General features: G+C 42.4%; 1 protein-coding gene and 1 pseudogene across 3 annotated transcripts in view; both read right to left on the bottom strand.

Annotated features, from left to right (window-relative positions):
* The window catches only part of LOC106604881 (protocadherin alpha-C2), a 212718-nt gene that overhangs the window by 176882 nt on the left and 19704 nt on the right, over positions 1–16132 (bottom strand). The window contains exon 1 of one of the 3 annotated variants that reach the window (XM_082975195.1): positions 13370–15875. The exons of 1 other annotated variant lie outside the window; for it this stretch is intronic. In XM_082975195.1, coding sequence (XP_082831321.1) covers positions 13370–15724 — 2355 coding nt within the window. In that variant the 5' untranslated portion in view covers positions 15725–15875. Of the gene's footprint in view, positions 1–826; positions 3380–13369; positions 15876–16132 lie in introns of those variants that run through there. One more of the 3 variants, XM_045718167.2, reaches the window with a different exon arrangement.
* On the bottom strand, positions 10194–12738 carry LOC145879481 (protocadherin alpha-3 pseudogene; annotated as a pseudogene).

Genomic DNA, 16132 nt, shown 5'->3' with positions numbered 1-16132 from the left:
GCCATGACAAACCATATCTTCAGAAGAGCATCTAAAGCGTTCCTCATGAATGCAACAAGTGTCCCGCTAGGAATAAGGAAGATTAATAATAATAAAAAAAAAAGAGGATAGCTACTTCACTTGCGTTTGTATGTTATTCCTTTTTGGCAAAAATACGCAAGGCCAATAGGGTGTGGAACAGCAAAACATTTCAGCACCACTATCGTGGAAAGCGACCAGCGAGGAGTGGCAGGCTAATGCGCTGGTATATGAGCTCGCTACTTCTGGTGTGAGATCATGTGACAGCCAACAAATCTATTACTGTCAAAAAGATAATTTACAAATTCACACTACCATTTTGGTAAATAAAATAAACAACCTGAAATACTTCCAAAAGCAATAAGAACAGTCCAAATAATTTTACAACTCAAGCATATCCCACTCGTTGAATCCGCGTATATTTAATGGAATTACGTTGAACCAAAGTGGAACAGAATTTGAATTAACGTCCGTGCCCAGTGGGATATAACGGGGGCCAGCGTGCTGCTAACAAATTAGTTTCCTCCACCTTTCGACTGCCCCATACTGTGCTCGAACCAGTAGTCCTCTGCTTCGCAACACAAGTGACAACTCTTATCAACAACGTTCCAACGGTTTGAGAAACCAAAAAGGTATTGTACCAATTGGATGGCTCTGTAAGGAACATGTCAAGCTAGCTGTGGAGTGAGCTTACGGTACGTGCTTAACTCTTTAACACATACTGTACACTATCAGCACAAGGCCACGTGAATTGTCAACACTGGGTACAGGAGAATTAAGAACGAAATGTTAGTTTTCAACTTCTTACCTCTCCAGAAGCTCTCCTCCTGTGTTCAGGTAACACTAGAGTATTCCCATTGCTGCCAGGGACTATAGTAGAACCTATACTCATTCTGGGTCCAACTAACATGTACCGTTTGTCTCCGGATCTGTACTGGATGCTGTGGCACAGTGTCCCGTCGTTATTCGTATCTTGTAAATACTTGGAGGAATAGTCTTGGGGTTTGGAGCACTGCATTACAATCAACACGATGATACTGATGAGAAAAAGCGTTGAAACTGACCCCAAAGTAATGATCAAATAAAATGTAACGCTGTTCTCCTCCTCGTCTTTTACTGAACTTTTAACATCAGAAGCAGCAAAAGCCTCTTTGGGCTCCACAACCTTGATAATCACAGTAGCTGTTGCTGACAGTGAAACGTTCCCATTGTCCTTTACCAGTATGACCAGTTTATGCTCAGCCTCGTCTGTCTCTGTGAATGACCGAAGTGTCCTTATCTGTCCCGTATAGCGGTCCAAAGCAAAGAGACTGTGGTCAGTAACTTCCTGCAGTGAAAATAATAACCAGCCGTTATATCCTATATCAGCGTCATAGGCTCTCACTTTAGTCACCAAATGGCCTGCGTTCACATTGCGGGGAATCTCCTCCACACCTTCAGCGGAACCGTTAGTGCTGACTGGATACAAGATCACTGGAGCGTTGTCGTTCTGATCCAGAATGAAGACGTTCACTGTGACGTTGGTGCTTAGTGACGGAGTTCCAGAGTCTGTAGCTACAACTTGGAATTTGAACGTTTTTAACGTTTCAAAGTCAAAGCTTTTAAGCGCCAAAATGTTCCCATTTTCCGAATTTATGTTGAGAAAAGACGCCCATTTGTTTTCCTCGCCACCATCTCTCAAAATATGATATGAAATAAGAGCGTTTTCATTCATGTCAGGATCTGAGGCACTGACGGAAAATACTGAGCCACCTGGGACGTTATTCTCAGTGACATAGAAAGTATAGGGACTCAGTGAAAACTCTGGACTGTTATCATTCACATCTGATACAACAACGCTGATAGTCTTTACAGATGACAAGGACGGTTCTCCTGCGTCTTTGGCTACTATTGTTAGATCATATTCAGACTGTTTCTCCCTGTCTAGTGGTGACTTGGTGACTACAGAGTACATGTTGTCCTGTAAAGAGGGAATTAGTTTGAAAGGTACATCTTCAAGTAGCGAGCAAAGAACTTTGCCATTGAGACCAGAGTCCAAATCATTAACACTGATCAGTGCTACAGTAGTTCCGGGTCTAGAATCCTCAGGGATTGCGTTAGAGAAAGATGTCACTTCAATCTCCGGTGCATTGTCATTAACGTCAATTACATTAATAATAATAGTTTTGTCAGTTGTCAAAGGAGCTGTCCCCTTGTCTGATGCCTGAATATCAATCTCAAAGCTGTTATTTTCCTCGAAATTAATAACACCCTTTACAATTATTTCCCCGGTAATGCAGTCTAAATCAAAACGTTTCCGTACTCTACCGCCCACGTCGTTGGCGAAAGAATACATTATTTCACCATTTGAACCTTCGTCCAAATCAGTCGCGTTCATCTGCATGACTGTTGTGCCTAAAGGAGCGTTTTCATTCAGCGTTACAGAGTATACCTCCTTGGTAAAGACAGGGGTGTTGTCGTTTACGTCTAATACATCTACGGTTATTCTCATGTCTCCAGATCTAGGAGGTTTACCTCCATCAATAGCCGTGAGCAATAATCTATGGCTCCGTATGGCCTCTCTATCTAACGCCTTCTGTAAAATCAAAGTAGGGGTTTTGCGGTCCTCACCTCGATCTTTAACTTCCAAACGAAAATGATCATTGGGGCTGAGTTTATACTGCTGAATAGAATAAACGCCTCCATCTCGATCATGAGCAGCATTAAGCTGAAATCGAGCCCCAGGTACCGCAGACTCTGAAATCTCTAACCGTTTCTCTTTCTCGGGAAAGCTGGGAGAATGGTCGTTAACGTCTAACACCTCCACCGCGACATAATGGATCTCCAGCGGGTTCTCTAGAACGGTTTTCAGGTTGATTAAACACACGCTGCTCCGTTCACACACCTCCTCTCGGTCTATTTTTCGGTTCACATACAAGATGCCGTCATTCTGGTTTACCTGGAAAAGGGACTCGGTCGAACTAGACACGATTCGAAATCCCCTTTCCTTCAATGTGCTCAGCTCTATACCCAAATCTTTAGCTATATTCCCAACGACAGATCCTTCCTTAAGTTCTTCGGAGATGGAGTATCTTATCTGAGCAGACGCTCCGCTCCAAAAGAGAACCAGAGCAACCATGAAGGCAACCCACTGGTATCGCTCCAGCCATGCCCCGCATCCTCTTTGTTCCATGTTTTCAAGATAAATAACAATAATCCACAGCACTTCCACTATTCCTTCATTGGTGACTGTTGTCTATCCATTACATCCCGAATATGATCCATACTCATTATTCAATAGTGGTTTAATAATGTCAATGTTAGATCTTATTCGCTTCACGAAGGTGCACAACTGTATTTCTCCAGCGACTGAATAAAAGCTACCAAACCAGCAAAGGGGTGGACTCACAAGTATGACGAGAGGATGTCTACCATGAGCGTTATTCTAGTTGTGTACTGACACCATGCGATTCTATCTCAGAGTGCACTATCGTTCAAGTGGATTCATGGTATATAGTAAAAATACTAATCGCAATAAACCTTACTGAAAAAGTTGTGTGGATTAAGAAAATCGGAATACAGTTGACTGAGGTCGACAAACCATGATGCATAGCGTGGGACACCATTTACTGACGTATGCAACAAGCGTCCCACCCCGACTGAAATAAATATTGAGATATATTTATAGAAATTAAGAGCATATCTACTTGACATACATGTAGGCCTATATGTCATGACTTTTTGACAGACCTTCACCAGACAAACATCGCGTTGAAATAAACAGCATTTCAGCACTATTGTAGTGGACTGTGACCAATGGTTTGGACCTATTTACAAGTTTCCTCCCTGAAAAATGTAGTTCATTTAATCTGATTGTCATAAGGTTCCATGACTTTGTCTACACCGGGCATCTGAACACACAACATTCATTTGGATGATTTTCATTACATTTTGGGTGTTTGAAAAAAAAGTTTTGTACACCTGTGGTGTTCCAGGTCAAAAATGACCGGTCATTAGAAATGAATGGGTGAGACTACAATTAGTGTATAAAATTGAGTTCAGGCACATGCCCATTCATCAGATGGACACACTTCCTCTCACAGACCCCCACATGCATGTCTGTTTGAACACACACACACACACACACACACACACACACACACACACACACACACACACACACACACACACACACACACACACACACACACACACACACACACACACACACACGCACATCACTCCCCTTCTTGGCTTCCATGGCAATCCCCATGGGAACTTTTCCCCAATAGAATCTTTCCCCCATGGGAACCACATCTGTTGGCATTCTCACAAACAATCACAACATTGTTTCAATAATATATAGAACTTTACTCACAGCTCTGGTATTTAAAGCTTTTTTGAGGCCTTTCTCACAATTCATTCTGTGACAGCACAATGACCAAACAATATACTGTATGTGAGGCTCTTGATCATATCCTTGATCATGACACTGGTAAGGAGGAGCCTTCTTAAACGTTAATATGTGTAATTTCTTTCCTTCTTAATGTGTTTGAGCCAATCAGATGTGTTGTGACAAGGTAGGGGTGGTGTACAGAAGATAGCGCTAATTGGTAAAATACCATATTATGGGAAGAACAGCTCAAATAAGCAAAGAGAAATGACAGTCCATCATTACTTTAAGACATAAGAACATTTCAAGAACTTTGAATGTTTCTTCAAGTGCAGTCACAAAAACCATCAAGCTCTATGATGAAACTGGCTCTGATGTGAACCCCCAGAGGAAGGGAAGACCCAGAGTTCTCTCTGCTGCAGAGGATGAGTTCATTACCGTTACCAGCCTCAGAAATTGCAGCCCAAATAAACGCTTCAGAGTTGAAGTAACAGACACATCTCAACATCAACTGTTCAGAGGAGACTGCATGAATCAGGTCTTCATGGTCGAATTGCTGCAAGGAAACCACTACTAAAGGACACCAATAAGAAGAGACTTGCTTGGGCCAAGAAACACAAACAATGGACATTAGATCTGTGGATATCTGTCCATTGGTCTGATGAGTCCAAATGAGTGATTTTTGGTTCCAACCGCGTGTCTTTGTGAGACGCAGAGTAGGTGACTGGATGATCTCTGCATGTGTGGTTCCCACCGTGAAGCATGGATGAGGAGGTGTGATGGTATGATGGTGCTTTGCTGGTGACACTGTTGGTGATTTATTTAGAATTCAAGGCACACTTAACCAGCATGGCTACCACAACATTCTGCAGCGATACGCCATCCCATCTGGTTTGCGCTTAGTGGGACTATCATTTGTTTTCAACCAGACAATGACCCAACCCACCTTCAGGCTGTGTAAGGGCTATTTGACCAAGAAGGGGAGTGATGGATTGCTGCATCAGATGACCTGGCCTCCACAATCACCCAACCTCAACCCAATTGAGATGGTTTGGGATGAGTTGGACTGCAGAGTGAAGGAAAAGCAGCCAACAAGTGCTCAGCATATGTGGGAACTCCTTCAAGACTGTTGGAAAAGCATTCCAGGTGAAGCTGGTTGAGAGAATGCCAAGAGTGTGCAAAGCTGTCATCAAGGCAAAGGGTGGCTACTTTGAAGAATCTAAAATGTTAAATATATTTTGATTTGTTTAACACTTTTTTGGTTACTACATGATTCCATATGTGTTATTTCATAGTTTTGATGTCTTCACTATTATTCTACAATGTAGAAAATAGTAAAAAAATAAAGAAAAACCCTTGAATGAGAAGGTGTTCTAAAACTTTTGACGGTAGCGTATATATATAGCGAGTTAGGCCAGGTTTTAGAACGGCCGCCATGTTAGCGCCCATACAGAACATTATTCTTAAAATGTTGGTGATGTAACAATGACCCGCTGTAAACACGCAAAACAATGCAGCGAATGTAACAGATGTTTTTTAAATTAGCATTTGGGTTAACTGTGTTGTTGTGTCAACAAATGGCATATCTGCTTTCAGTAGACATCTTCATAGGTTTTGAAAACTATCAGAAATAAACAGCACAACGCGGAAGTGTCAATTATCACTTAGCAACGTTATCGATGTTGTAAAGAGGTCAATCGAACTCGACCAAAACAATGGAATTGCCACGGATGTCACACCCTGATCTGTTTCACCTGTCTTGTGTTTGTCTCCACCCCCCACCAGGTGTCTCCCATTTGTTGCCATTATCCCCTGTGTTTTTATACCGGTGGTTTCTGTTTGTCTGGTGCCAGTTCGTCTTGTTAAGCTTACCTGCATATTTTTCCGTACTCCTGTTTTTCTAGTCCCTGTTTTCTAGTCCTCCCAGTTCCGACCTTTTCTGCCTGCCCTGCTCTTGAGCCTGCCTGCCGTCCTGTACCCATATGACTCTGACCTAGTTTACAAACTTCTGCCTGTCCTCGACCTGCCTCTTGCCGGCCCCCTGTCTATAAATAAATATCAGAGACTCCAACCATCTTTCTCCTGCGTCTGCATTTGGGTCTCGTCCTGTGTCGTTATAATGGAAACGTTTGGGGAATTGCCATGCTCACCAACGTATACAAACAGTAGTTAGCATTTAGCAGTCACTTCTTCTAAACCTGAAAAGGGACAACTTAGAAATGTTGTGCAGTGAAAATAGCCAAATGTATCCATATCAGACTTAAGTAACCACATTGTGGGCCTGTTACAAAACATCAATCATGACGGATTTGAGGAATATCTACTTTGTTAGATCAGATTTGTTGAATGTGTGCCAATCTGGTCAATGGAAAGGTCTGCATTCCATAGACTCCTTTACCGCATCTATGGAGGAGAAAGTGGCGCACTCCGGAACGTTCAATCGTATTGGCCTAACTCTCTCTATATAGGGCTCTAGGACAACCCTCTTAATCGACAACATAACATTTGCAGCCCATTATCAGCCTGAAAACATCATCCTGGCACGTTTTTACAAAAAGACAAACTGTCAGGGCAGCTGAAGTTTTTCTCAATACATTGCAGTCAATGGGAAAAGATGTGTGTCACATGGTTGACGTTTTTCTCAGTATATAGCAGTCAATAGGAAAAGATGTGTGTCACATGGTTGACGTTTTTCTCAGTATATAGCAGTCAATAGGAAAAGATGAGTGTCACATGGTTGACGTTTTTCTCAATACATTGCAGCCAATGGGAAAAGATGTGTCACAAGGTTGATATTTTTCTGAGTACATTGTCGTCAATTGGAAAAGATGAGTGTCCCAGAATTTATGTTTTTCTCAGTACATTGCAGTCAATGGGAAAAGATGAGTGTCCCAGGGTTTATGTTTTTCTCAGTACATTGCAGTCAATGGGAAAATATGAGTGTCCCAGGGTTTATGTTTTTCTCAGTACATTGCAGTCAATGGGAAAGGATGAGTCTCACAGGGTTGACATTCAATAGAAAAAGATGCCACAGGGTTGACATTTATGCTAATACATTGCAGTCAATGGGAAAATATGAGAGTCACAGGCTTGACGTTTATGTCAACACATAGCAGTCAATGGGAAAAGATAAGCCTCAACCAATTTAATCGTATGTGTCACGACTTCCGCCGAGGTCGGTCCCTCTCCTTGTTAGGGCGGCGAGGTCGGTCCCTCTCCTTGTTAGGGCGGCGAGGTCGGTCCCTCTCCTTGTTAGGGCGGCGTTCGGCGGTCGACGTCACCGGTCTTCTAGCCACCGCTGATCCATCTTTCATTTTCCATGGTGGTTTTGTCTTTGTTTTCGACACACCTGGTTTTCATTCTCCAATTCCATGTTCATGTATTTAACCCTCTGTTTCCCCCTTGTTTGTTGTGCGTGATTATTTCTATGTTCAGTTCGGTTCATGATGGCTGGTTTTTTGATGGGTGCTGTGTTCACCCGTGCGTAATGTTTACCGTTGGTTATTGGTCAGTGTATTTGTTTACCTTGTGCCTTTGTTTTTTTGAGTAAAGTACGTTGCTCACTCATTTTGCTCTCCTGCGCCTGACTTCATGCACCAGCAACACCCACCTTCTGACAGTATGTCAATAAGACATAAGAAAGTGACTTCTTTGGGATAGGGAGCAGTATTTTCACTGCCGGATAAAAAACGTACCCGATTTAATCTGGTTACTACTCCTGCCCAGAAACTAGAATATGCATATAATTAGTGGATTTGGATAGAAAACACTCTAAAGTTTCTAAAACTGTTTGAATGGTGTCTGTGAGTATAACAGAACTCATATGGCAGGCCAAAACCTGAGAAGATTCCATGCAGGAAGTGCCCTGGTCTGAGAATTTGTTGTCCTTCTGTTGCCTCTCTATCGACATTACAGCATCTGTGCTGTAACGTGCCTCTAAGGCTTCCATTGGCTCTCTAAAGCCGCCAGAAAGTGGAATGGGGTGTCTGCAGTCTCTGGGCAAAGTATAGGAGCAGAGTTTGTAAGTGGTCAGCCTGGGGACAGTGAGACTGGAGATGTGCATTCACAAGACTTCTCCATTTTTTTATTTCAGTCTTTGAATGAATACAACATTGCCCGGTTGGAATATTATCGCTATTTTACGAGAAAAATAGCATAAAAATTGATTTTAAACAGCGTTTGACATGCTTCCAAGTACGGTGATGGAATATTTTGAATTTTTTTGTCACGAAATGCGCTCGCGCGTTACCCTTCGGCTAGTGACCTGAACGCACGAACAAAAAGGAGGTATTTGGATATAACTATGGATTATTTGGAACCAAAACAACATTTGTTTTTGAAGTAGAAGTCCTGGGAGTGCATTCTGATGAAGAACAGCAAAGGTAATCCAATTTTTCTAATAGTAATTCTGAGTTTAGGTGACCCCGAAGTTGGCGGATGTCAAAATAGCTAGCCGTGATGGCCGAGCTATGTACTCAGAATATTGCAAAATGTGCTTTCGCCGAAAAGCTATTTTAAAATCGGACATAGCGATTGCATAAAGGAGTTCTGTATCTATAATTCTGAAAATAATTGTTATGAATTTTGTCAACGTTTATCATGAGTAATTTAGTAAATTCACCGGAAGTTTTCGGTGGGTATGCTAGTTCTGAACATCACATGCTAATGTAAAATGCTGTTTTTTGATATAAATATGAACTTGATTGAACAAAACATGCATGTATTGTATAACATAATGTCCTAGGAGTGTCATCTGATGAAGATCATCAAAGGTTAGTGCTGCATTTAGCTGTGGTTTGGGTTTATGTGACATATATGCTTGCTTGGAAAATGGCTGTGTGATTATTTGTGTCTATGTACTCTCCGAACATAATCTAATGTTTTGCTTTCGCTGTAAAGCCTTTTGGAAATCGGACAACGTGGTTCGATTCAGGAGAAGTGTATCTACAAAATGGTGTAAAATAGTCCTATGTTTGAAAACTTTGAATTGTGACATTTTGTGGTTTTAAATTTGGCGCTCTGATTTTTCACTGGCTGTTGAATAGTGTGGGACGATTTCGTCTCACTTCCCCTAGAGAAGTTAATTCGGAGTGAAAGTTTTGAAGGGTTAAAAAGGTTATATCTTCCCAAATTGTACATATTTGTGACCGGGGGACTGTCATGACCCAGCATATGAAATTTCAGGTCAATCGATCCAAAAGCATTTTTTACCTCAGTTGAACACAATGATCTTGCAGTTGAGATGTAATGAGATAAACATCAATCCTGTGAACCCCATATTTCCCACTGACTGCAATGTATTGAGAAAAACATTAACGCTGTGAGACTAATCTTTTCCCATTGACTGCAATGTACTGAGAAAAACGTAAACCCTGTGACACTCATCTGTTCCCATTGACTGCAATGTACTGACAAAAATGTCAGCTCCTGTGACATTTACAGGATGACGTGTTCCTGTGATATCATGTTGCCATAAAAAAATATATATGTTTACCTTACCAGGTAAGTTGACTGAGAAAACATTCTCATTGACAGCAACGGCCTGGAGAATAGTTACAGGGGAGAGGAGGAAGGCTTAATAAGCCAATTGGAAGCTGGGGATGATTAGGTGACCATTATGGTATAAGGGCCATATTGGAAGTTTAGCCGCGACACCGGGGTTAGTACTCTTACGATAAGAGCCATGGGATCTTTAGTGACCACAATGAGTCATTTGACACATATATACACTATGAAATAATAACATACACAATTTCCAAGCTCAGGGAGAGCACCAGCAAACGGTTAATATTTAGAAACGTATTTAACTTCTTACCTCTCCAGAAGCTCTGCTCCTGTGTTCGGGTAACACTAGAGTATTCCCATTGCTGCCCGGGACTATAGTAGAACCTATACTCATTCTGGGTCCAACTAACATGTACCGTTTGTCTCCGGATCTGTACTGGATGCTGTGGCACAGTGTCCCGTCGTTATTCACATCTTGTAAATACTTGGAGGAATAGTCTTGGGGTTTGGAGCACTGCATTACAATCAACACGATGATACTGATGAGAAAAAGCGTTGAAACTGACCCCAAAGTAATGATCAAATAAAATGTAACGCTGTTCTCCTCCTCGTCTTTTACTGAACTTTTAACATCAGAAGCAGCAAAAGCCTCTTTGGGCTCCACAACCTTGATAATAACAGTAGCTGTTGCTGAGAGTGAAACGTTCCCATTGTCTTTTACCAGTATGACCAGTTTATGCTCAGCCTCGTCTGTCTCTGTGAATGACCGAAGTGTCCTTATCTGTCCTGTATAGCGGTCCAAAGCAAAGAGACTGTGGTCAGTAACTTCCTGCAGTGAAAATAATAACCAGCCGTTATATCCTATATCAGCGTCATAGGCTCTCACTTTAGTCACCAAATGGCCTGCGTTCACATTGCGGGGAATCTCCTCCACACCTTCAGCGGAACCGTTAGTGCTGACTGGATACAAGATCACTGGAGCGTTGTCGTTCTGATCCAGAATGAACACGTTCACTGTGACGTTGGTGCTTAGAGACGGAGTTCCAGAGTCTGTAGCTACAACTTGGAATTGGAATGTTTTTAACGTTTCAAAGTCAAAGCTTTTAAGCGCCAATATGTTCCCATTTTCAGGATTTATGTTTAGAAAAGATACCAATTTGTTCATTTCGCCACCGTCTCTGATAATATGATATGAAATAAGAGCGTTTTCATTTAAGTCACGATCTGAGGCAGTCACTGAAAATACTGAGGAACCTGGGTCGTTATTCTCAGTGACATAGAAATTATAGGGACTCAGTGAAAACTCTGGACTGTTATCATTCACATCTGATACAACAACGCTGATAGTCTTTACAGATGACAAGGACGGTTCTCCTGCGTCTTTGGCTACTATTGTTAGATCATACTCAGACTGTTTCTCCCTGTCTAGTGGTGACTTGGTGACTACAGAGTACATGTTGTCCTGTAAAGACGGCGTTAGAGTGAACGGAACGCCCTCACTTATAGAAGACAGAACTTTGCCATTGAGACCAGAGTCCAAGTCATTAACACTGATCAGTGCTACAGTAGTTCCGGGTCTAGAATCTTCAGGGATTGCGTTAGCAAATGATGTCACCTCTATCTCAGGTGCGTTGTCATTAACGTCAACTATTTCGATAATAACACTTTTTTCAGTTGTCAATGCAGCTGTCCCCTTGTCCGATGCCTGAATATCAATTTCATATATTTTATTTTCTTCATAATCTATAACTCCCGTTACAATTATTTCACCAGTTGTCGGGTCTAAATCGAAACGTTTCCGCACCTTCCCTTGCACGTCATTGGCAAAAGAATAGATCACTTCACCATTAGAACCCTCGTCCAAATCAGTGGCATTAACCTGTATCACGGTCGTGCCTAAAGGAGCGTTTTCATTCAGCAATACTGAGTATACGTCCTTTGTAAAGACCGGGGCGTTATCGTTAACATCTGATACGTCTACAGTTAATCTCATTTCTCCAGACCTAGGAGGTTTCCCACCGTCAAGGGCTGTGAGAATTAGCTTATGGCTTTTTATAGCCTCCCTATCCAGTGTTTTTTGTAAAACCAAAATAGGTGTTTTGCGGTCATCACCTCTATCTTTAACTTCCAAACGGAAATGATCATTCTGACTGAGTTTATATTGTTGAACTGAATATTGGCCACTGTCTGGGTCGTCTGCAGCGTGTAGCTGAAATCGCGTCCCCTGCAACGCAGACTCTGACATCTCTAACCTTTTATCTTTCTCGGGAAAGCTGGGAGAATGGTCGTTAACGTCTAACACCTCCACCGAGACATAATGGATCTCCAGCGGGTTCTCTAGAACGGTTTTCAGGTTGATCAAACACACGCTGCTCCGTTCACACACCTCCTCTCGGTCTATTTTTCGGTTCACATACAAGATTCCGTCATTCTGGTCTACCTGGAAAAGGGACTCGGTCGAGCCAGACACGATTCGAAATCCCCTTTCCTTCAATGTGCTCAAATCTATTCCCAAATCCTTAGCTATATTCCCCACGACAGTTCCTTCCTTGAGCTCTTCAGAGGTGGAGTATCTTATCTGAGCTGAAGTCCCGCTCCAAAAGAGAACCGAAGCAACCATGAAGGCGACCCACTGGTATCGCTCCAGCCATGCCCCGTATCCTCTTTGTTCCATGTTTTCAAGATAAATAACAATAATCCACAGCACTTCCACTATTCCTCCATTGGTGACTGTTGTCTATCCATTATATTCGGATAGGACCAAAGCTCATGATCCAATAGTGTTTTCAAAATATATAACTGAAATGTTATTCTCCACACGAAGCTCACGACTGTGTTCTTCCGGCGACTGAATAATCTACGAAACCAGCAAGGGGGTGGACTCACAAGTATGACGAGAGGATGTCTACCAGGAGCGTTATTCTAGTTGTGTACTGACACCATGTGATTATACCTCACATTACACTATAGTTAATGATTCATAGTATTTTCTCACAGTAATTATCGAACAGAAAACCTTACTCAAGAAATTGTGTGGATTAAGTTCTACATACCATGATGCATAGCCTGGGACATCATTTACTGACGTATTCAACAAGTGTCCCACCCCGACAGGAATAAAGATTGAGCAATATTTCTATAAATAAAGAGTATAGCTACTTGACGTGCATGTACACCACCATCACATGTTGGCAAACATTCACCAGACAAACAGCGCATTGTAATAAATCCCCTTTCAGCACCACAGCCGCGGACAGCGACAAGCACTGCAAGCGTGTGGCTGCGAATGAGCTGGAAAGCTACTTCGATTAGCGATTTTATGAGGTCATGTTTCATCCAATATGCTAACCCTTTTACTAGACAACATCATTTTTGACACATGTATACACTATAAAATAATAATATAGGCAATGTCCAAGCTCAAGCAAAATATAAGCAAACGGATAGTATTTTGAAACGTATTTAACTTCTTACCTCTCCAGAAGCTCTCCTCCTGTGTTCAGGTATCACTAGAGTATTCCCATTGCTGCCAGGGACTATAGTAGAACCTATACTCATTCTGGGTCCAACTAACATGTACCGTTTGTCTCCGGATCTGTACTGGATGCTGTGGCACAGTGTCCCGTCGTTATTCGTATCTTGCAAATACTTGGAGGAATAGTCTTGGGGTTTGGAGCACTGCATTACAATCAAGACGATGATACTGATGAGAAAAAGCGTTGAAACTGACCCCAAAGTAATGATCAAATAAAATGTAACGCTGTTCTCCTCCTCGTCTTTTACTGAACTTTTAACATCAGAAGCAGCAAAAGCCTCTTTGGGCTCCACAACCTTGATAATAACAGTAGCTGTTGCTGAGAGTGAAACGTTCCCATTGTCTTTTACCAGTATGACCAGTTTATGCTCAGCCTCGTCTGTCTCTGTGAATGACCGAAGTGTCCTTATCTGTCCCGTATAGCGGTCCAAAGCAAAGAGACTGTGGTCAGTAACTTCCTGCAGTGAAAATAATAACCAGCCGTTATATCCTATATCAGCGTCATAGGCTCTCACTTTAGTCACCAAATGGCCTGCGTTCACATTGCGGGGAATCTCCTCCACACCTTCAGCGGAACCGTTAGTGCTGACTGGATACAAGATCACTGGAGCGTTGTCGTTCTGATCCAGAATGAACACGTTGACTGTGACGTTGGTGCTTAGAGACGGAGTTCCAGAGTCTGTAGCTACAACTTGGAATTGAAATGTTTTTAACGTTTCAAAGTCAAAGCTTTTCAGCGCGTAAATGTTAGCATCATCAGAATGAATATTTATGTAGGATACAATAGGAGTTTCACCGTCGCCTTTCCAAATATGATAAGACACACGAGCGTTGTCATCCTGATCTCTATCTGATGTACTCAATGAAAACAACGACTCGCCTGGAGCATTGTTTTCTGGTACATAGAAAGTATATGGACTCTGGGAAAAGACAGGACTGTTGTCGTTGACGTCTGAGATATGGACCGTGATAGTTTTGTGGGAAGACAATGATGGGTCTCCTTTATCCGAAGCGGTTATGGTCACTGTGTACATAGGCTCCGACTCTCTGTCCAATCCACTTTTAGTAATCAAAGAATACATATTTTTCTGAAAAGACGGTTTTAATTGGAAAGGGATGTTGTCCGAGAGTGTACATATAACCAAGCCGTTTTCCCCAGAGTCCGTGTCAGACACACTGATCAGAGCTACAGCTGTACCGGGTCGTGCGTCCTCGGGGACTTGGCCTGACAGAGACGTTACTTCCATCTCAGGTGCGTTGTCATTTACATCTTTCACGTTGATAACGACACTGCAGTGACCAGTCAATGTAACTTGGCCCTTGTCAGATGCCTGCACGTCAATTTCGTAAACACTCTGCTCTTCAAAGTCTACTAATCCCTTGATTCTAATTTCCCCTGTAACCGCATCTATCTCGAAATAATCGAACGCTCTGTTTTTAAGACTGTTATCAAATGTGTATATAACCTGTCCGTTTGCGTCATCATCTAGATCCGTGGCGTGCAGCCTCAAAACAGACGTGCCTAAGGGAGCATTTTCATCTAAAGTTACCGTATACACCTGTCGTTCAAAGACTGGTGCATTGTCATTAACGTCAATAACAGTTATTGTAATATTGACTGTGCCAGATCTCACTGGCTTGCCTCCGTCAAACGCAGTCAAAACTAACATAATTTCAGACTTCTGCTCTCTGTCTAGCGGCTTTTTCAAAATCAAGAAAGGGATTTTATCCTCTCCGCGAGTTTTAACATCTAACTCGAAGTTCTCGTTAGGACTGAGAGTGTACTTACGGAGACTGTTCACTCCAACATCAGGGTCACGCGCAGCGTCCAGAGGAAAGCGCGTTCCCTGCGATACAAGATTCTCTGCTATTTCCAAGAGCTTTACCTTTTCCGGGAAATTAGGAGAATGATCATTTATGTCTGTAATTTCTACCTCAACATAGTGTATTTCCAACGGATTTTCTGCTATGGTTTTTAGATTGAGTAAACACACAATGCTTTTCTCACACAGCTCCTCCCTGTCGATGGTTCTGTCCACATACAACACGCCATTGTCTTGGTTTATCTGCAAAAAACCTTCCTTGGAGCCCGATACAATCCGAAACCTTCGTTCCACCAGTTTATCCACACTGAACCCCAAATCCTTTGCTACGTCTCCCACATAAGCACCTTGTTTCGACTCCTCCGCGATAGAATAGCGTATTTGACAATAAGCTCCACGGCAAAAGCACAACGAAAATACAAACAACAGCATCGCCCGGAGAGGCGCCGCTCTTCTCTGTCCGTCTACCATTTTGACAAGTCCTGTTATTTTGGAACCATTACAGTCCGCTTTATCCAGAAAAAAATCAAGATGACAAGGTTACCCACAAAACATATCCAAGCAACCTTTCGTGTGGCTGGTATTCTCCCTTCCAGAAAGCCAGTGCCCGTTTCACTAGACTCATATGATTTTCAATGAGCCAAGAGGACAAAGAGAGGGAGGGATTTAAACCAAATGCATGTTTCTAACACTGAAGAGCAGCGACACCGTGCGCGCACCATCACCACGCGCAAGAACTCAAACTAAAACCTAAATATGTGACATGTCAAACAGCACGTTGAACTGTATGGTGTTTCAGCACCACTGTCATGGACAGCGATCACTTACAAAAGCAGTGATGAGCCGCTGATTTCAATGAGATACCCCGTGAGAGGAGTA

This window comes from Salmo salar, chromosome 05, assembly GCF_965601325.2.
Source record: "Salmo salar chromosome 05, fSalSal1, whole genome shotgun sequence".
NCBI lineage: Eukaryota > Metazoa > Chordata > Actinopteri > Salmoniformes > Salmonidae > Salmo > Salmo salar.
This window is presented reverse-complemented; position numbering and strand designations above follow the sequence as displayed.